The sequence below is a fragment of the Rhinoraja longicauda genome, chromosome 2 (assembly GCF_053455715.1).
Source record: "Rhinoraja longicauda isolate Sanriku21f chromosome 2, sRhiLon1.1, whole genome shotgun sequence".
NCBI lineage: Eukaryota > Metazoa > Chordata > Chondrichthyes > Rajiformes > Arhynchobatidae > Rhinoraja > Rhinoraja longicauda.
This window is the reverse complement of record NC_135954.1, coordinates 43192964-43210636: the sequence shown is the minus strand read 5'-3', so window position 1 is coordinate 43210636 and position 17673 is coordinate 43192964. Positions and strand designations below refer to the sequence as shown.

General features: G+C 38.9%; 1 protein-coding gene across 2 annotated transcripts in view; it reads left to right on the top strand.

The window, feature by feature from the left end:
* Positions 1-17673, top strand: part of LOC144604133 (epidermal growth factor receptor-like) — a 235096-nt gene that overhangs the window by 170796 nt on the left and 46627 nt on the right. Inside the window, exons 9-15 of one of the 2 annotated variants that reach the window (XM_078418319.1) lie at positions 1661-1787; positions 4631-4704; positions 7224-7314; positions 8265-8461; positions 10003-10135; positions 12564-12654; positions 17157-17314. In XM_078418319.1, the coding sequence (XP_078274445.1) occupies positions 1661-1787; positions 4631-4704; positions 7224-7314; positions 8265-8461; positions 10003-10135; positions 12564-12654; positions 17157-17314 (871 nt within the window). Of the gene's footprint in view, positions 1-1660; positions 1788-4630; positions 4705-7223; positions 7315-8261; positions 8462-10002; positions 10136-12563; positions 12655-17156; positions 17315-17673 lie in introns of both variants that reach the window. The other variant, XM_078418311.1, reaches the window with a different exon arrangement.

Genomic DNA, 17673 nt, shown 5'->3' with positions numbered 1-17673 from the left:
TCACTGTACCTCGATACACGTGACAAATAAACTAAACTGAAACTGATTTCATGCATACCTGTTACAGATACCTGTTGTATTAATTATTAATTTTTCAGGATATAGGTGTCACTGGCTAGAGTGCATTGGCTCTCCATAATTGTCCTTGAGAAAGTGGTGGAATACTGTATTTTTTAAATACTTTTGCAGTTCTTCTGATGAAAATGCTTCCAGTGTCATGTCGGGTTGGAATTTTAAGGATATACACCTAATAGTGATGAAGGACTGATGATAAATCACTAAGTCAGGGGGTTGTGTGACGTGGAGCGGACCAAGCAGGCACCCATTGCCCTTCTCTTTATTGGTGGTGGAGGACCTGGGTTTGGCAGGTGCTGCAGCGTAGTTTAGGTAAATAAATGCTGTGTATTTTGCACCACTGTACGCTAGCTTTGGTGGGAATGAATGTAAAGGGTAGTGACAGATAGAATTCAGGACCTCATCTTTGTACAAAATGACACAGTTGTTAGAGTTGCACTCATCCAATAAGTGGAAATGATTTCACCATACTCCAGACATGCTCTCTGCATGGTGAAAGAACTTTGTGTTTCGGGAGATTGGTCACATGTTGCACCGTTCCCAGTCTGCGGCTTACTCTTGTAGACAGAGTATTTACGTTGAAGGAAGACACAAAATGGTGGAGTAAGTCAGCGGAACAGGCAGCATCTCTGGAGAGAAGGGATGGTGACGTTTTGGGTTGAGACCCTTCTTCAGACTTATGTGTTCAGTATTTACATTGTTGGTTCAGTTCAGTTTCCAGTCAAAAATTAGCCTCTCTTGTCCTCCAACCCTCTTGGTGATGAAAATGCTACTGAATGTCAAAAGTAGGTGTTTAGACTGTCTTGTTGAAGTCTCATTATTTTTGTTATGCAAAATGTCGCTCACCACTTATCATCCTATGTCAAAAGATATGTACAGTGATGTTGCAATATTCAATGCGTATATAGAGGAGATGAAACATGCAGTATCTCCATGTATTCTTTATACCTCATGGTACCATAGTCAGTAATGACATTTGACTGTGTATCTGTCTCATTGTAGTAAATAAAATATTGTTTATAAACTATCCTGTCTATAAAGTGTTGCTTTTGATAGTACATTTGCTCAACATTTGCTGCTGTAAATTCCATGTCCATGGAATTAGTGACAAGATGAGGCTCTCAGTACACAGTATTGTCGTGATCATACTAAACACATGCATAGTTAAATATGCCGGCAACTTTCTGCTCCTCCATAAAGTGTACTGTTGAAATTCCATGTGGTATCAACAGCCGAAATAGTTAAACTGATGCGAACTCTGATGAGAGTTGTTTGTAAGCAGAGACCTCATCAGTTCTTCCAGGACATGAGATCCCCACAATACTATTTCAGAGCAAAGCAGATATTCTGTCCTGTCACTGATCTGTATATAACTCGTAAGCATTGTGATGAAAGTAGTTGTCATTGTTTCTTTGCTGGTTTTGTGGCCTTCATGTGCACAGCCATACCTAAAGTGCTGCAATAGCTGCAATAATATTTTTAGAATAATAAGCCTGTGAATGGCATCATATTGTTGAAGGAGTATGTTTATCAATAAATGTCACATTCTAACCATTTGTTTATTTGTAATATTCTCTTTTCTCAGATTGCAGTGGAATTGGAGTCCCACCGTTGAAGGATGTTATGTCAATCAATTCTACAAATATTGACTCATTTAGAAATTGCACCAAAATTAATGGCAATGTGGTCATTTTGGAAGTGACTTTCAAAGGGTAAACCATCACTAATCTTTTCCAGCATAATGATAAGAAAAATAATCAAGCATTCCAAACAGAATTGAGGATGAAACCATTACTTCCGGTAGAGGTTTTGAGATCGTGTAGACAATATTCATTGTGATAAATTATTCTCCAAGGACCAAGATCCAGGATGAATCAATTTTAGATTCCTTTATGCTTCTAGCGATTTTCTGATTTTCCTTTCCATGTTTTCTCATTTTTAATAACTCTTAATAATTCTTTTTATTTCTTATCACCAGTGACTATTATTTCATATTTTCATATTTCATATTTCAGATACAGCGCAGAAACAGGCCTTTTCGGCCCACCAAGTCCGCGCCGCCCAGCGATCCCCGCACATTAACACTATCCTACACACACTAGGGACAATTGTTTTATTTATTTTTTTACATTTACCCAGTCAATTAACCTACATACCTGTACGTCTTTGGAGTGTGGGAGGAAACCGAAGATCTCGGAGAAAACCCACGCAGGTCACGGGGAGAACGTACAAACTCCTTACAGTACAGCACCTGTAGTCAGGATCGAACCTGAGTCTCCGGCGCTGCATTCGCTGTAAAGCAGCAACTCTACCGTTGCGCCACCGTGCCGCATAATATAATTATGAAATTATATTAGATATATTACAGACCTACATACATAAAAACGAAACATAAGGGGTATTGAAGCTAGATCTGCTTCACTGATGCCAAATTATATCATATGTTTCAGAACTGGTCTTTCAAGACTGAGATATGATACTGGCTATATTTTAGGCACTTCAACTAAGAATTGTGATCTATGACATTTTCCCTCAAAATGAAGTAGTAAACACCCAACTGTAGACCATAATCTCAGCCATAGGACCAAGGACAACCTCCCCCCTCCCCCCCCCCCAAAAAAAAATCATTTAAAGAAGAAAAGAATCAGGAAAATAATGTTAAGCATTCAGATCAGGTAATCTTAGATCATTGGTTAGTGAGCTAAATAATGGTTAATGAAGTTTCATGCAGAAAAGTGCGAGGTGTTGTATTTTAGGAAATCAAACCAAGGCAGGTCCTTCACAGTGAATGGCAGGACCCTGAGCAGAGGGGCCTAGCAGTGCAGATACATAGATCCCTGAGATTGGTGTTGCAGGTAGATAGGGTGGTCAAGAATTTTTTTGGTACATGGGCCTTCATCAATCAACATATTGAATATAGAAGTTGAGATGTTATGTTGCAGTTGGTGAAGCCGCATTTGGACTATTGTGTTCAGTGTTAGTCAACTTGCTGTAGGAAGGATATCGTTAAGCTGGAAAGGGTGCAGAGAAGATTTACAAGGATATTGCCAAGACTCGAGGGCCTGAGCTAGAGCGAGAGGTTTGGCAAATTAGGAGCGCAGGAGGCTGAGGGATGATCTTGTAGAAGTGTATAAAATCATGAATTAAATATATAGGGTGAATGCACAATCTTTTACCCAGAGTAAGGAAATCAAAAACCAGAGGACATAGGTTTAAGGTGAGATGGGAAAGATTCAATAGAAAGCTGAGACGCGGGATCTTTCTCATATCAGGGTAGTAGACGTATAGAAGGAGCTGCCAGAGGAGGTTTGGACACGTACATGGATAGGAAAGGTTTAGAGAAATATGGGCCAAACACCGGGCTGATGGGACTAGCGTAGATGGTGCCTCTTGGTCAACGTAGGCAATTTGGGCCAAAAGCCCGCTTTCCATGCTGTATGATTCTATGGCTCTAAACCCACATATTTATAGTTTTTTGGATATGCTGTGCTCAGCTATGGAGAATGAATAAGTGAATAGATGCCCTGCACAGAGATTATTCCATTGGTTTGTTGTTATAAAAGAGAAAGGAGGAATTTGCATATATATGTAGTCCTTTGAGCAACATCAGGATATCTGGGCTCATTTTATGGCTGTAAATTTGTCATGTGTATTAGAAAATAAAAAGCTGGTGAAGAAAAGCTATTCCTTCTCAGTAACATTGATGCTAAAGGGCGGAATTTCTATAAGGCTTCCTAGAAAACTTTCCTAGAAAATACAGTACACAATACACCAAGTACTCTCTGGCCAAACTTGTTCCAATTGATTTATTTGAGTGGAAAGCAGTCTTCTATCACTTACGCCAGTAATAGTTTACATTTCCCAGATTACATGTCAATGCTATAATTCCTATCTTATCTATTAAGCGCAACTGAATTTTCCCACCTTTTGAATCATTGGATACAATGTTACCAGCGTGATTAAAGTAGATTTTGAACACCGTCATTGACTAAGGATAAATTATGCCCCAAATTGGCTCATTTTTGGTAGATTCGTTTTTTAAATTGAAATTTCCATTTACACCCATAGAGTATTAGCAGTGTAAAATTTGTCATTAACCAGTCCAACTAGGCAATGCTTTAGAACACTGCATTTTTTTGTCTAATAAATATTCTATAATATAATTGTGTGGTAATGCAGTTCTGTACCTAGTTTGTTTTAGAACAAGCTTCATTACAAAAATAAGAATTTTATTCAGTGCCCAGTCAAGCAGCTAAATTGATATAAATTACTGAAAATTACTTTTTTCTACTAATAGTTATATATAACAGTTTGCTAATTGTATTAGTGTACTTGCTTAATAAAGAAAACAATGTTAAGTTGTGCAATTATGCCAAATTTACAGCCAAATACTTTTTCTGTTAGGCAAAATGATTTGGAAACGCAATTGGTTTGGGAAAAGAAAGCGCAATCTTAAAGAAATTCCTGCCTAAATATGTAAATCTGTCTCAAAGCCATGCTCTAAATTGTTTTGTTAATGGAATATATCCTGTTAATTCATGTTTTTCCATTTTAGTGACAGCTACTCAAAAGCTGCTCCACTTCATCTGGCGAAATTGGAAGTCTTCAGAACTGTCCGAGAAATAACAGGTTAGTTGATTGAAAACTACTTCAGGGTCTCATGTCTTTTCAAATAACATCTAATCACTAGAAACAATAGGCCAATTTTGTTCTACAGCATCATCTTTGAGAGAGGTGCTAAGTGTGAAGCCATAATTTCTCACGACCTTCCTCAATAAATTAATGTGAATTATGTGTTTTTGATGCATCATTGTAGATGTGCAGTAACATATTGAGCTTTGAAATCTATTTGTTTATTTGTGAAGAGGATTTTAGATTTTATTTGTCTATTTGTGAAGAGGATTTTAGATTGAACTTTGTTTTTATTTTTTTAATCCATGAGAAAATAGATTTTATGATTGTATGGGATTAGGTAGGATGTACAGCACAGAAACAGACTATTTAGACTATTTAATCCATGTGGGCATTTATGTTACTCTTGCGATTCCTCGTCTAAATCTATACGGTTAACCTTCTCCCCCGTGCTTGTCCAGCCTCCCCAAAAATGTAACTTGACCATTTGCCTTGATCACTGCCAGTGGTACAAGTTCCAATGTCAACACTCTTAGGAGGAAGCGTGAACCCCTTATTGGCCTTCTTGTTGATTAATCTATAATATTAGCCTCTAGTTATGTTTGGCCCTAGATGTGGAAGCATTCTCTAACTTTAAAGACATCTATTAAGTCAATATTTATACCTTGTCATTTCTGATAACATCCTTGTAAATTTTCAAACTTCACACAAACAGCACCCAAGGTCAGGTTCGAATCCAGGTCTCTGAGCTATGAGATGGCAGCTCTATCAGCTGTGCCACTGTACAACCTCGCCATATCACTATATCCTTGTAATATGGTGCCCAAACAGGCAGTTTGCACATTCTTCCTGTAACCGCATGGGTTTCCTCCAGGTGCTCCAGTTTCAATAGACAATAGATGCAGGAGTAGGCCATTCGGCCCTTCGAGCCAGCACCGCCATTCAATTGATCATGGCTGATCATGCACAATCAGTACCCCATTCCTGCCCTCTCCCCATACCCCCTGACTCCGCTATCTATCTTCCTCCCACATCCCAAAGGAATGCGGGTTTATAGGTTAATTGACTATAAATTGCCCCTAACGTGTAGGGAGTGGATGAGAAAATGGGATAATACAGAATTAGTGTGAATGGATGATGGATAGTCAGGGTGGACTCAGTGGGCTGAAGATCCTGTTTCCATGCTGTATCTCTCAGCTAAACTAAACACATTTTCTAATCCTTGGCCACCACCAATGTTGACATTTGCTCTTGTAATCAGTTTGCTTCCAGTGTGTTAACCAATATTGAAGATTTTCACATCTCTTTTATTAACATTTCTTAAGATCAAACTTTGGGTGCCCTACCAGTCTCTTGGCTTGGACTACCTGCCTACTGTACACCCGTGCACATGCAACCATCTCGCATATACAATCAAGCCAGCAAAATCTGCGTAATCAGTCCTAAGAGTTGCTGGTTTTGGCACTCTATGCAACTCCTCAAAATAATTGTCTCTTTATGATCCCTTCCCAACTATGCCTTTATCAGCATAAACCTCCATTTTATTTTCAATTGAACGTGATTTGTATTAACCAAATACTATAGGTGAAGAGGGGATAGTCACAAGTCATAGAAACATAGAAAATAGGTGCAGGAGGAGGCCATTCGGCCTTTCGAGCCAGCACCGCCATTCATTGTGATCATGGCTGATCGTCCACAATCAGTAACCCGTGCCTGCCTTCTCCCCATATCCCTTGATTCCACTAGCCCCTAGAGCTCTATCTAACTCTCTTAAATCTATCCAGTGATTTGGCCTCCACTGCCCTCTGTGGCATAGAATTCCACAAATTCACAACTCTCTGGGTGAAAAGGTTCCTTCTCACCTCAGTTTTAAATGGCCTCCCCTTTATTCTAAGACTGTGGCCCCTGGTTCTGGACTTGCCCAACATTGGGAACATTTTTCCTGCATCTAGCATGTCCAGTTCTTTTATAATTTTATATGTCTCTATAAGATCCCCTCTCATCCTTCTAAACTCCAGTAAATACAAGCCTAGTCTTTTCAATCTTTCCTCATATGACAGTCCCGCCATCCCAGGGATCAATCTCGTGAACCTTCGCTGCACTGCCTCGATTACAAGGATGTCCTTCCTCAAATTAGGAAACCAAAACTGTACACAATACTCCAGTTGTGGTCTTACCAGGGCCATATACAACTGCAGAAGAACCTCTTTACTCCTTTACTGAAATCCTCTCGTTATGAAGGCCAACATGCCATTAGCTTTCTTCACTGCCTGCTGTACCTGCACGCCAACTTTCAGTGACTGGTGTACAAGGACACCCAGGTCTCGCTGCACTTCCCCCTTACCTAACCTGACACCATTGAGATAATAATCTGCCTCCTTGTTTTTGCCGCCAAAGTGGATAAGTCATATATTTTTATTTATGGAATAATATTTACTGAATTCTTCAATATGTACAATTGATGGAAAGTTTCACAAGTATCATGCATTTTTTTAATATACTTGTGTTTCTTGAAGGATACTTTTTAATTCAAAGTTGGCCAGACAATTACACAGATCTTCAGGTGTTTGAAAATCTTGAAATTATACGTGGCCGGACTCAGCATCAGTAAGTAGTTGATGTGGTTGTTTGATAAGACTGCTTTATCAATGGCAAGCTATCATTTCTTAAATTAATTGTGCAATTTCAAATTAAATAGTCAACATTGTCATATGTCCCACACCTGGAAAGTAAGCTGTATTCATTATATCGTATATTATTAACATAATATCACAGTTTGGAGTAACGTGATGTTGCAAAGTGTGGTCCCTGCTGCCATATAAGAATTTATATGTGAAGAGAACCCATTGTCTTTTTTACCAGATACTTCATTTTGGATGTGAATTTACCTGGCTGAGTTATCATATCATATCATATATATACAGCCGGAAACAGGCCTTTTCGGCCCTCCATGTCCGTGCCGCCCAGTGATCCCCGTACATTAACACTATCCTACACCCACTAGGGACAATTTTTACATTTACCCAGCCAATTAACCTACATACCTGTACGTCTTTGGAGTGTGGGAGGAAACCGAAGATCTCGGAGAAAACCCACGCAGTTAGGTTGGCTTTATTTGAAATCAAGTCGCTGTGGGGGTGGAGGTGGGTCACCTAATAATTTTATAGACAGCGGTTAGTGAATAATAAAAGACATAATAAAATAATAACAGATAGTGGATAATAAAGACCTCCAAAACCAGAGGGTATTGGTTTAAAGTGAGGCATAAGAGGTTTCGAAAGGATCTGAGGTAAAGTCTTTGTCACCCATCGCGATCAACCTGGTGAGAGAGGCAGTACTCTCACAGTAAGTACTCTGACAGCATAAGCACTTGAATTGCCAATTGCTTGTAAATGAAATTACTGTAACTGGGTACTTTATAGATCTGTGTGGATAGGATGAATCAAAATGGTCATTTAATGCTATGTGACTCCATGAAAATAATGCATCATTAACCTTGGGCACAATTCCCAGTCTTTTCTTGACATAACCTCTTAACACTTCCCTAAATTCAGCAGCCAAATATCATTTGCTGTGGTCAACCTGGGCATAGGCTCTCTGGGGCTGCGTTCCCTCAAGGAGATTAGTGATGGCTACGTACGAATCATCAACAACAAGAAACTCTGCTATGTTCAGACCTTGGACTGGCTACAACTCTTCAAATCTACCAAACAATCACACTCTGTAACGAAAAATAAACCAGAGAGAGAATGCAGTAAGTTAAATACTTTATATCAGTTTTATCCATTTACATTTTATGTGGAATTATTTTGAGGTTGTTCAAAATAAATGTTGACCTTTCTATCCTGAGGCTCCTCCATTGCCAGAGTGAGGCCCCACACAAACTGGAGGAACAGCATGTCATATTCCACTTGGGTAACTTACAACCCAACGGTATGAATATTGAATATTCCAATTTTAGAGAACTTCACAACCCTCTCCCTTTATCCCCCATATATCCCCTCCTCCCCTTTGCCCCATCTGGGCTGATGCTGATTTCTCACCTTGCTCTCTACTTCCACTTACATTCCTTCCTCTAACTTCACAATTTGCAAACTCTTCAAATCTTTTTCTCACATCTTCTTTCTTTTCATCGCTAGCCTTTGCCCAACCATCTCCCTATCAAAAGATCCTTCTCCTGTATCAACCTATGACCTGCCAGGCTTTGTCCTCCCCTACTCTCCTCCAACTCTCTTCCTCCCACCCTTACAATCAGTCTGAAGAAGAGTCTCAACTCAAAACATCACTATCAATGTTCTCCAGAGATGCTGCCTGACCTGGTGAGTTACTCCTGCTCCTTGTCTTTTTGTGTAAACCAACATCTGCAGTTCTTTGTTACTAAGCAACATGTTTCTCTTGGTAATTTCACTTCCTCCCTTCGTTCTTCAGAGGAAGTGGAAAATGATCAGTTAAAATTGATATAACAGTTCAAATTGTTCAGAGCAAACAAAAAGTATTTATGTGGTCATATGCAATTCTAATCAGGATTTATTATTCAATAAATTGTGTATGTGAAATAAAAGGAGTCAAGGAATGTCCAGTTGAAATGTACTTCCTGAGTCTTCTACAAAGCTTTCTGCTGTTGGGAACGATTAACCTGTTAACATAACATAACATAACATAACATGTTCCCCAGTTATGATGCTGTTTACGCCATTGCAACTATGTATTCTTATCCTGTGTCCTTGGCTTTGATTTTTCATTCAAACGTTTAGTCAAGTTTCTATTGTACATTCACCTGTCATCCTCAAGTCCTCCAGCTCCCTGTTACCCCTCCCTTTCCTCTGCCCTGCCCCTTTCCATTCATATCCTACCCTCCTGCTTTACATTTCACTCCACCTCTTCTCTCTTTATCTAACACAATTTTGTTGTCTTTTCATTTCTAGCCTTTGTCATTTATTTCACCCATCTGTTAATCAACCCCCTAACCCCTCTCTTGTATCATTTTCCAGGCTTTGTCCTGCCTCCGCTTCACTTTTCAAGCTTTCTTCCCCCCCACTCCCATCAGTCTGAAGAAGGAGCCCAAACCAAAACATAATTTGTCCATTTCCCTCCACAGATGCTGCCTGGCCTGCTGAGTTCCTCCAACACTTTATGTTTTGCTCAAGATTCCAACATCTGCAGTTTTTTGTGTCTCCAATTTGTTCATTATCAGTCATAATGTAAAATTTTTAAATCAATGTAAACATTTCTTACTTAACCTCTAATTGTTACATTCATTGTCCCTGAAAATTAATTTTTATTTCTCCCATGCAGCTAATCAAAGTGAGGTCTGCAGCCCACTCTGTTCAGTCCATGGGTGTTGGGGCCCTGGTCCCCTGCAATGCTTTTCTTGTCGTAATTACACTCGTGGCCGAATGTGTGTTGAGAAGTGTAAAGTGTTTGAAGGGTATGTATGGTGCAATGCTATTGAAATGTTTAATGAGATCTTAGTATTTGAAAATAAGTTTTAGCTATTGGGAACCGGCTGATTGGTGAAAAATCAAATGTAACCTTCCCCATTTGTGATCTGCAAAGTATTGACTGAACATGTGGTGGAGATAGGTTTAATAATTTTTGAAATGGTTTGAGATATAATATTTAAAAGATCCCATGGCACCATCCTTTAAAGAAAATGGATAATGTTATCTGTTTTCATTACCAAGACGTCATTCCCTCATTCCCATCCCTCATTCTGACTGAGTACCTGAGTATCGGAAAGGTTAAATGACCTGTCTCCTTGCTAAAGTTAGGAAATGCTAATTACCCATTCTTTTTCAAATATTTTTTCAAACAGTTTCGAATTAAGAATCAATTATACTTGGCATATCATACATATACTTGGAGCTAACACCACCAGTGGATGATGTTTTTCTTTTTATCGGTCAGTTTTTTAATATTGTAGTCCCTTCATGAGTCTGATATTCATCCAATTCAGGGAAGTGCATGGCGATGTGAAACAAGTGACGCAGTGAAACCTTCTCCTGTAATATTTCAGCAATGGAATCAGTCTGTTTACAGTGTAAGCCGACTAGTTTTTTAGCAGTAAATATTTGATAAAGTGAAAAAAAACAAGAAATCCATGTGACTTAATGGATACTTTTCCATTTGCAGTCAGAGAAGAAGCTTTGAAGAAAAAAGTTACCTTAACCTCTGATTCCCGAAACTCTGATGATTAAACAAACTATTAGTGGAAAGAAAAAAATCTTAGATTAATATTGGGATAAGTAACCTACATTTGAGAGTGTTTTGAATTTTCCTTTTCTACTTGCAAAAATATCAATATAAACCAATGATATTTTTCCACTGTGGGCTCGCAGCTAATTTGTTCCATTGGCATCCTACAGTCTGGGAATTTGGGTACACATTACTAAAATCTGATAATAAATATACTTTTCCAAAGTCCATTATCATTAGTGTCCTAATAGTAAAATCTAAATTAGTTCATGTCAGGTTTTCATTTCTATCATTATTTTTTCTTGAATCTTAATTTGGAACCTTGGGACAAATGGGATGATGGGTAGTCGGGTAGAGCCAACACTGCAGATCCCAGAAAGAATCATAGGCAGGTAATTAATCTTGTTGCCCCATCCTCCCCACAAATGCTTAATATTGAATAGGTGAGCTGTAAAATGGGTCTGGGGTTTTCTTTCCATCTGAATTGTTCCAACATTTCTCAATATTATGCCTGGAGGAGGTGTACTACATTGTCTGTTCAGTTTGAGGTTTATCCCCAGCGGGTTAAACAGCCAAAGTTGTCTCAAATCACAGAACAATGTTGCTCCCGAGGATCTTAACTATTCTATTAAATGGCCACCCATTAATGCTGGGTGGGGACTGAAATTGGTGGCGAAGTTCAGTGCTGTCGGAAAATGGGCTACTTGGATAAAAGCAGAGGGAAATGAATGGGGATAACATACATTATTTTCGGGCTCTTCCACTCCATTTCAACCAAAAGACACACCCACAGTCCAAAGTGATTAAATGTTTTATTGCAGTGACATATTTTGTTGACAAAATCTTTGATTCAAGGATTAATAATTTTAGTGTGATGGGGTTAATCATAAGTTATAAGAGCAGAATTAGGCCATTCAGCCCCTCAAGTCTACATCAAGCCTACTTCGCCATTCGATCATGACTGATCTATCTTTCCCTCTCAACCCCATTCTCTTGCCTTCTCCCCATAACCCCTGACACCCATACTAATCAAGAATCTGCCAATCTCCACCTTAAAAATATCCATAGACTTGGCCTCCACAGCCTTCTGTGGCAATGAATTCCAAAGATTCACCACCCTCTAACTAAAGAAATTCCTCCTCATCTCCTTTCTAAAGGTACGTCCTTTTAATCTGAGGCTATGGTTTCTGGTCCTAGACTCCCCCACTAATGGAATTATCCTCTCCACATCCACTCTATCCAAGCCTTTCTCTATTAGGTAAGTTTCGATGAAGTCCCCCCTCATCCTTCTAAACTCCAGCGAATACAGTCCCAGTGGCGTCAAACACATATCATATGTTATCAGCATTGATTCCCCTTCCTTTTTATCCTGGTGGTTAGCTTTCTCAGATAAAATCTTTGGGCGCAGTGATACAGAGAACTATTTTACAAGGATAAATTGCATCACATACATTGTCTGTTCAGTTTGAGGTTTATCCCCAACCAAAGTGAGTGACAATTTTGTATTACTTTGCATTTGACTAATGCTTAATTAACTACTTGTTCACAATATAAAGCACGAGTTTAAGCACAAATGCAGCCATCTTAATGACGTTTTAACATTTCTTCAAATGTTTAGTATTCAATTTGTTCACAAAACATTTTCTTTATTTTATGTACAGGAAGGTGAGGGAGTATGTGGAAGCATTCCGATGTTTTCAATGTGATGCACAATGTAAACCACAGAACGGGTCTGAAACCTGCAGTGGCTCCGTAAGTCTGGGTTCGATAGCAGAACGTATATATGTACTTCGGAACAGTGATTTCTATCATTAACAGTTAAAATGGTGCACATTGTAGCAACAAAAAATCACTGGAAAATTGTGCTGTTATATCAAGACAAAATAATTAATGTCCAAATGGGCATAAATATTACAAGGAAAAAGGGGTTAGCATCATCAAGCGGAGTGTAAAAGTTTGTAAAGGCTTTTAGTGTGTATTAGTTGTGGAGTAGCAAGCCAGTACCCTGTAATGAAGTACCAGCCTGCGATATTGTGCAAACAAATTTGCCTTCCACTGCATTACTTATGGCCTTGGAGGAGGTTGGAGAATTTATATTATTGTTAAATCAGTGGATTTGAGCAGCTTCAGTGGAAGCCTGGGAGCAGTTAGGCTGCACTGATTGATTAATGTAATGTGATTGTTTATAAACTAGCTTCTGCACTTCCTTGTGTCTATGTCTTGATTAATGAGGTTGGTGAAAGAAAGAAACGATAAATAGGAGGATCAAGAGTGGCAAGAGAATGCAACTGTTCATGCCCAGTTACTTTTCGCTTCTGATTTCATCCATTCAGGATGCCTGAATGAATTAGCTCTATTCAATATCCCCATGAGATATGTGAGATAACACGAGGAATTTTGCTTCAGAAAAAGCCAGCGGAATCCATTTTTCTCACCTGTTTGTTTTAAGAATTCTTTGGCCCTCTATTCCAATAGCATGGTTATCCAGTTGATTCCACAACTACAACAGTTTCTGTCAACCCAGTTCTTTCTAACTTTAAGCACTTTTATATTATTCTGTAATATACGTTGCCTTGTTAAAAAAAATGTTTTTTCTTGTATATTGTCATATTAATATTGTCTCCATTTCAGGCAATATCTTATTGAATTAACAGTTTATCTTGGTTAGGACCCAATATAATTACACTAGTAAGCCCACAATTCAATCCTGAATTTGCTTATCATTATCTTTGGTTTCAATGTTGTATTCCACATTGAGTTGAGTTTAGTTTTTTGTGTATCCTTAAATTAAGGATCGAGTCTGTTATGTTTGATCAAGTTTAAGATGTCTACTTTAATATTCTTTGAATCTGCATTCCACAATCCCTCTACCCTGGCATAACAATGAGACTTTTTCCTTTCAGAGTAGAATTATTGATTCTTTTAAAATTAAATCTAAGTTATATCACACAAATTCTGCAATCAACAATGAGCCATCAATGCTAACTGATAACACATAGAAATCATGCCCACAGACTTCTGGCAATATAAAAACCTTTCCCAGATTTCTTTGTGTTATTTATCAGTTTGGGACATCACTGGCACGAGTAAGAGTGATTTCCTAAAACACAATGATGTAATGGTGTAATCAATCACATCGAAGATTGCTCACAGCAAACTTGGCAGTAAAAAGGATAAACTTTAACATTTTAAATTCTTTACAGAAAGAATAATTGATCGGATTGTACACATTACATAAACACAGGACATATTTTATGAGAAAGTGTTTTTTAAAATTTTAAACAGTTTTTAATCTGAGACAATGAGTCCACAATTATAAACTTTTTTTCTTGGATCAGAAGATTCATTATGTGAGAATGAACGCATTGTAACCCATTAAAATCTTGTGTGTATTTGCGCTGCATGTCATACTATTTGCAGGGATTCTATCAGCATGAGTCTATCATAATTAGCTAGCTGACATTGGGCATTTCACATATTTCTGCTGATTACAGCATTGGATACTGGAAAGGGCACAGCCATGTGGGGGAGCAGGGAACAGCAAGCTCTCATTTTCTACCTTTTCTAACTGCATATTCCGAAAACTCCCACCAAATTCTCACCATTATAACAGTGCATACTGATAGTATCACTATTATTACCAACACATATACCAACCCATTGGCTATCACTTAACTGACATTGTACACCACACCACCTTTGACTCATTTCCCATTACATCACAGGTTTTAAAAAAAGGTCAGATTTTCTATTGACTTTGAGATGCCTACTGTTGGCCTGTCTTTTTTTATGAAGCTTCTTGAACTCTCTTTAGCAAAACTTCCATTCATCCAGAATCGCATAAATACAAAGCATTGTTAAATTGCCTTTGAGTCTGCTTCTGTGAAGCATCTATATGTTTTACTATTTTAATGGGAATAGTTAGGATCAATGCACAAAGTCTTTTACCCAGAGTAGGCGAATCAAGAACCAGAGACATAAGCTTAAGGTGAGAGCAGACGGCGGATTTAATAGGAACTAGAGGGGCAACTTCTTCAGACAGAGGATGATGGGTATATGGAAAGACATGCCGCAGGTAGACACAAAATGCTGGAGTAACTCAGCAGAACAGGCAGCATCTTTGGATCCCTGGATAGAAGGAATGGGTGACGTTTCGGGTTGAGACCCATCTTCAGACTGAGAGTCAAGCTGAGGGAGACACAGAGATAAGGAAGTGTAAGTGTGAGAACAAGACATCAAAAGGGATGATGTTCAAGGAAAATGTAGAATAGATCATTGTTAACTAGGAGAAGATGACAACGAAGCATACAGAGATAAGGTTTAATCAAGGGGACAGTCAGACTGGTCAGAGTTTAGGAAGGGGGAGGAATGGAGAGAGAGGTTGAGGCAGGTACTATAACAACAATTAAAAGACATTTGGACAGGTACATGGCTAGCAATGGTTCAGAGGGATATCGGCCAAATGCAGGCAGGTGGGATGTATAGATGCGGGATCTTAGTCGGCATGGTCAAATTGGACCGAAGGACCTATTTCCTCTGAGAGTCAGAGGACTCTGAGAGTCAGAGTCATAAAGCATGAAAATAGGCCCTTCAATGAAAGGCATTTTAAGCATATATTGTCATTATTAGACTGGCAACAAAAATAGAAAATCCTGTCCCTGGAAAGAATTACTGCGATGAGTTTCTAGTTTACAGTATTTGTGAACATTATGAAACAAGATGCCTGTACTGGAGTTAAATTTATTGCAACTATAAATGTTAGGAAATGAATGCATTGTTACTGGAGGGTGGTTGCCATATATCAGGGGCGTGTTAATTTCCCTCAGGAGAGAGGATTAGCTAATGAAGGAGCCCCAGAACTACTATGTAACTAATTCTATTTTCACGTTGTGTCCCTCTGCTAGACTCAGTTCACTCGCAGCTGTGTTCAATCATGTTAAGAAACCAATTTCTGGAAAAAAATCAGGATGTGTTCTTTAATACCACAGCACAGTTCAACAGCTTAATGGCCAAAATGATTTTGGCGGGGATTTGGTAATAATGTTGAACACATTTAGTTTGTTGCCTTTTGTTTATATTTAAGAGGGAGTTAGATGTGGCCCTTGTGGCTAAAGAGATCGGGGGTATGGAGAGAAGGCAGGTACAGGATACTGAGTTGGATGATCAGCCATGATCATATTGAATGGCGGTGCAGGCTCGAAGGGCCGAATGGCCTACTCCTGCACCTATTTTCTATGTTTCTATGTTTCTATGTAACTACTTATTGGAGGTTTTGTTATCGGGATCTGAGCCTTGTTTTATTGCTGTGCCGCAGTCTGTTTTGTTTTCTCTGTGTTAAATGAGGGGCAGCACCAAAACCAAAGGATGGGATGATTTTTTTAAAAAATGTGTGAACAATGCAGCAAACTGAAAATCAATTGAGGTGGGAGTCCATTCTGAGGTTTTAGTTCCTGGTGATGTGCCTGGGTTGTGAGGAAGTAGAGATGGTTGAATAAGATTTAGCAAAATTTAACTGATCTCTATATTAAATATGTACTGGATAATTTCATGTTTCAGCTTCAGAGATTTAATGATACACCAGACAAAATTAGATCTTGATTTATAATGAGAAAGATGATATTTGCTGCTTTATATAAGAAAATAACTGCAGATGCTGGTACAAATCGAAGGTATTTATTCACAAAATGCTGGAGTAACTCAGCAGGTCAGGCAGCATCTCAGGAGAGAAGGAATGGGTGACGTTTCGGGTCGAGGCCATCAGTCTGAAGAAGGGTCTCGACCCGAAACGTCACCCATTTGCTGCTTTATAGCTCACAGTTAATCTGCTAGATTTAGTTTAGATTTAGTTTAGAGATACAGTGTGGAAACAGGCCCTTCGGGCCACCTACTTCGCACCGACCAGCTATCCCCGCACATTAACACTACCCTATACACACAAGGGACAATTTTCATTTTTTTATCGAGCCAATTAACCTACAAACCTGTACGTCTTTGGAGTGTGGGAGGAAACTATAGATCTCGGAGAAAACCCACGCGTGCACTGGGAGAACGTACAACCTCCATTCAGACAGCCCCAGTAGCCAGGAACGAACACTGGTCTCCGCCGCTGCAAGCGCTGTAAGGCAGCAACTCTACCGTTGCACCACCACCGTGCAGATAGTTGTATCTAGTTTATCTTTTATTGGTGATCTATGAATTACTTGGGCAATACACCCCTCCTGGATTTGAATTAATTTATTAATTTCATTACCCAGGGCAACAGAAACTGTACTGAATGTGCTAATTTTAAAGATGGCCTGCACTGTGTGAAAAGTTGTCCCTCTGGAATCTCTGGAGAAAATAATACCCTCATTTGGAAATACCCCAATGAGAATAAGCTTTGTCAGCTATGTCACCCAAACTGTACTCAAGGGTGAGTAATGATCAATCAGCTCTACATAATAGTGTAAATTGTTTTGTGTATGTTCCATTATGTTGTGTTATGTGAAAGAAAATCTAGAGCTCGTGACTCTACAGTTCACTTCTCTGGATATCTCATCCTGACTGGAACATAGCCTGCAAATGATCATGGCCCTCTGCATAGAACATCCAAGTGAGATTACTCTATTCCCCAGCCAGGCAGATGAGTGACAAAACGTTATTACGGACCATCTTTGATTAGTTGCCAGAATATTCAAAAGCATTGTGCTTTTCATGTCTGAAAAGCACTGTTTGGTCTAAGCTATATGAAGTTGCTGTATTGTGAATTAATTAATCCCAGCTGTCACTTTT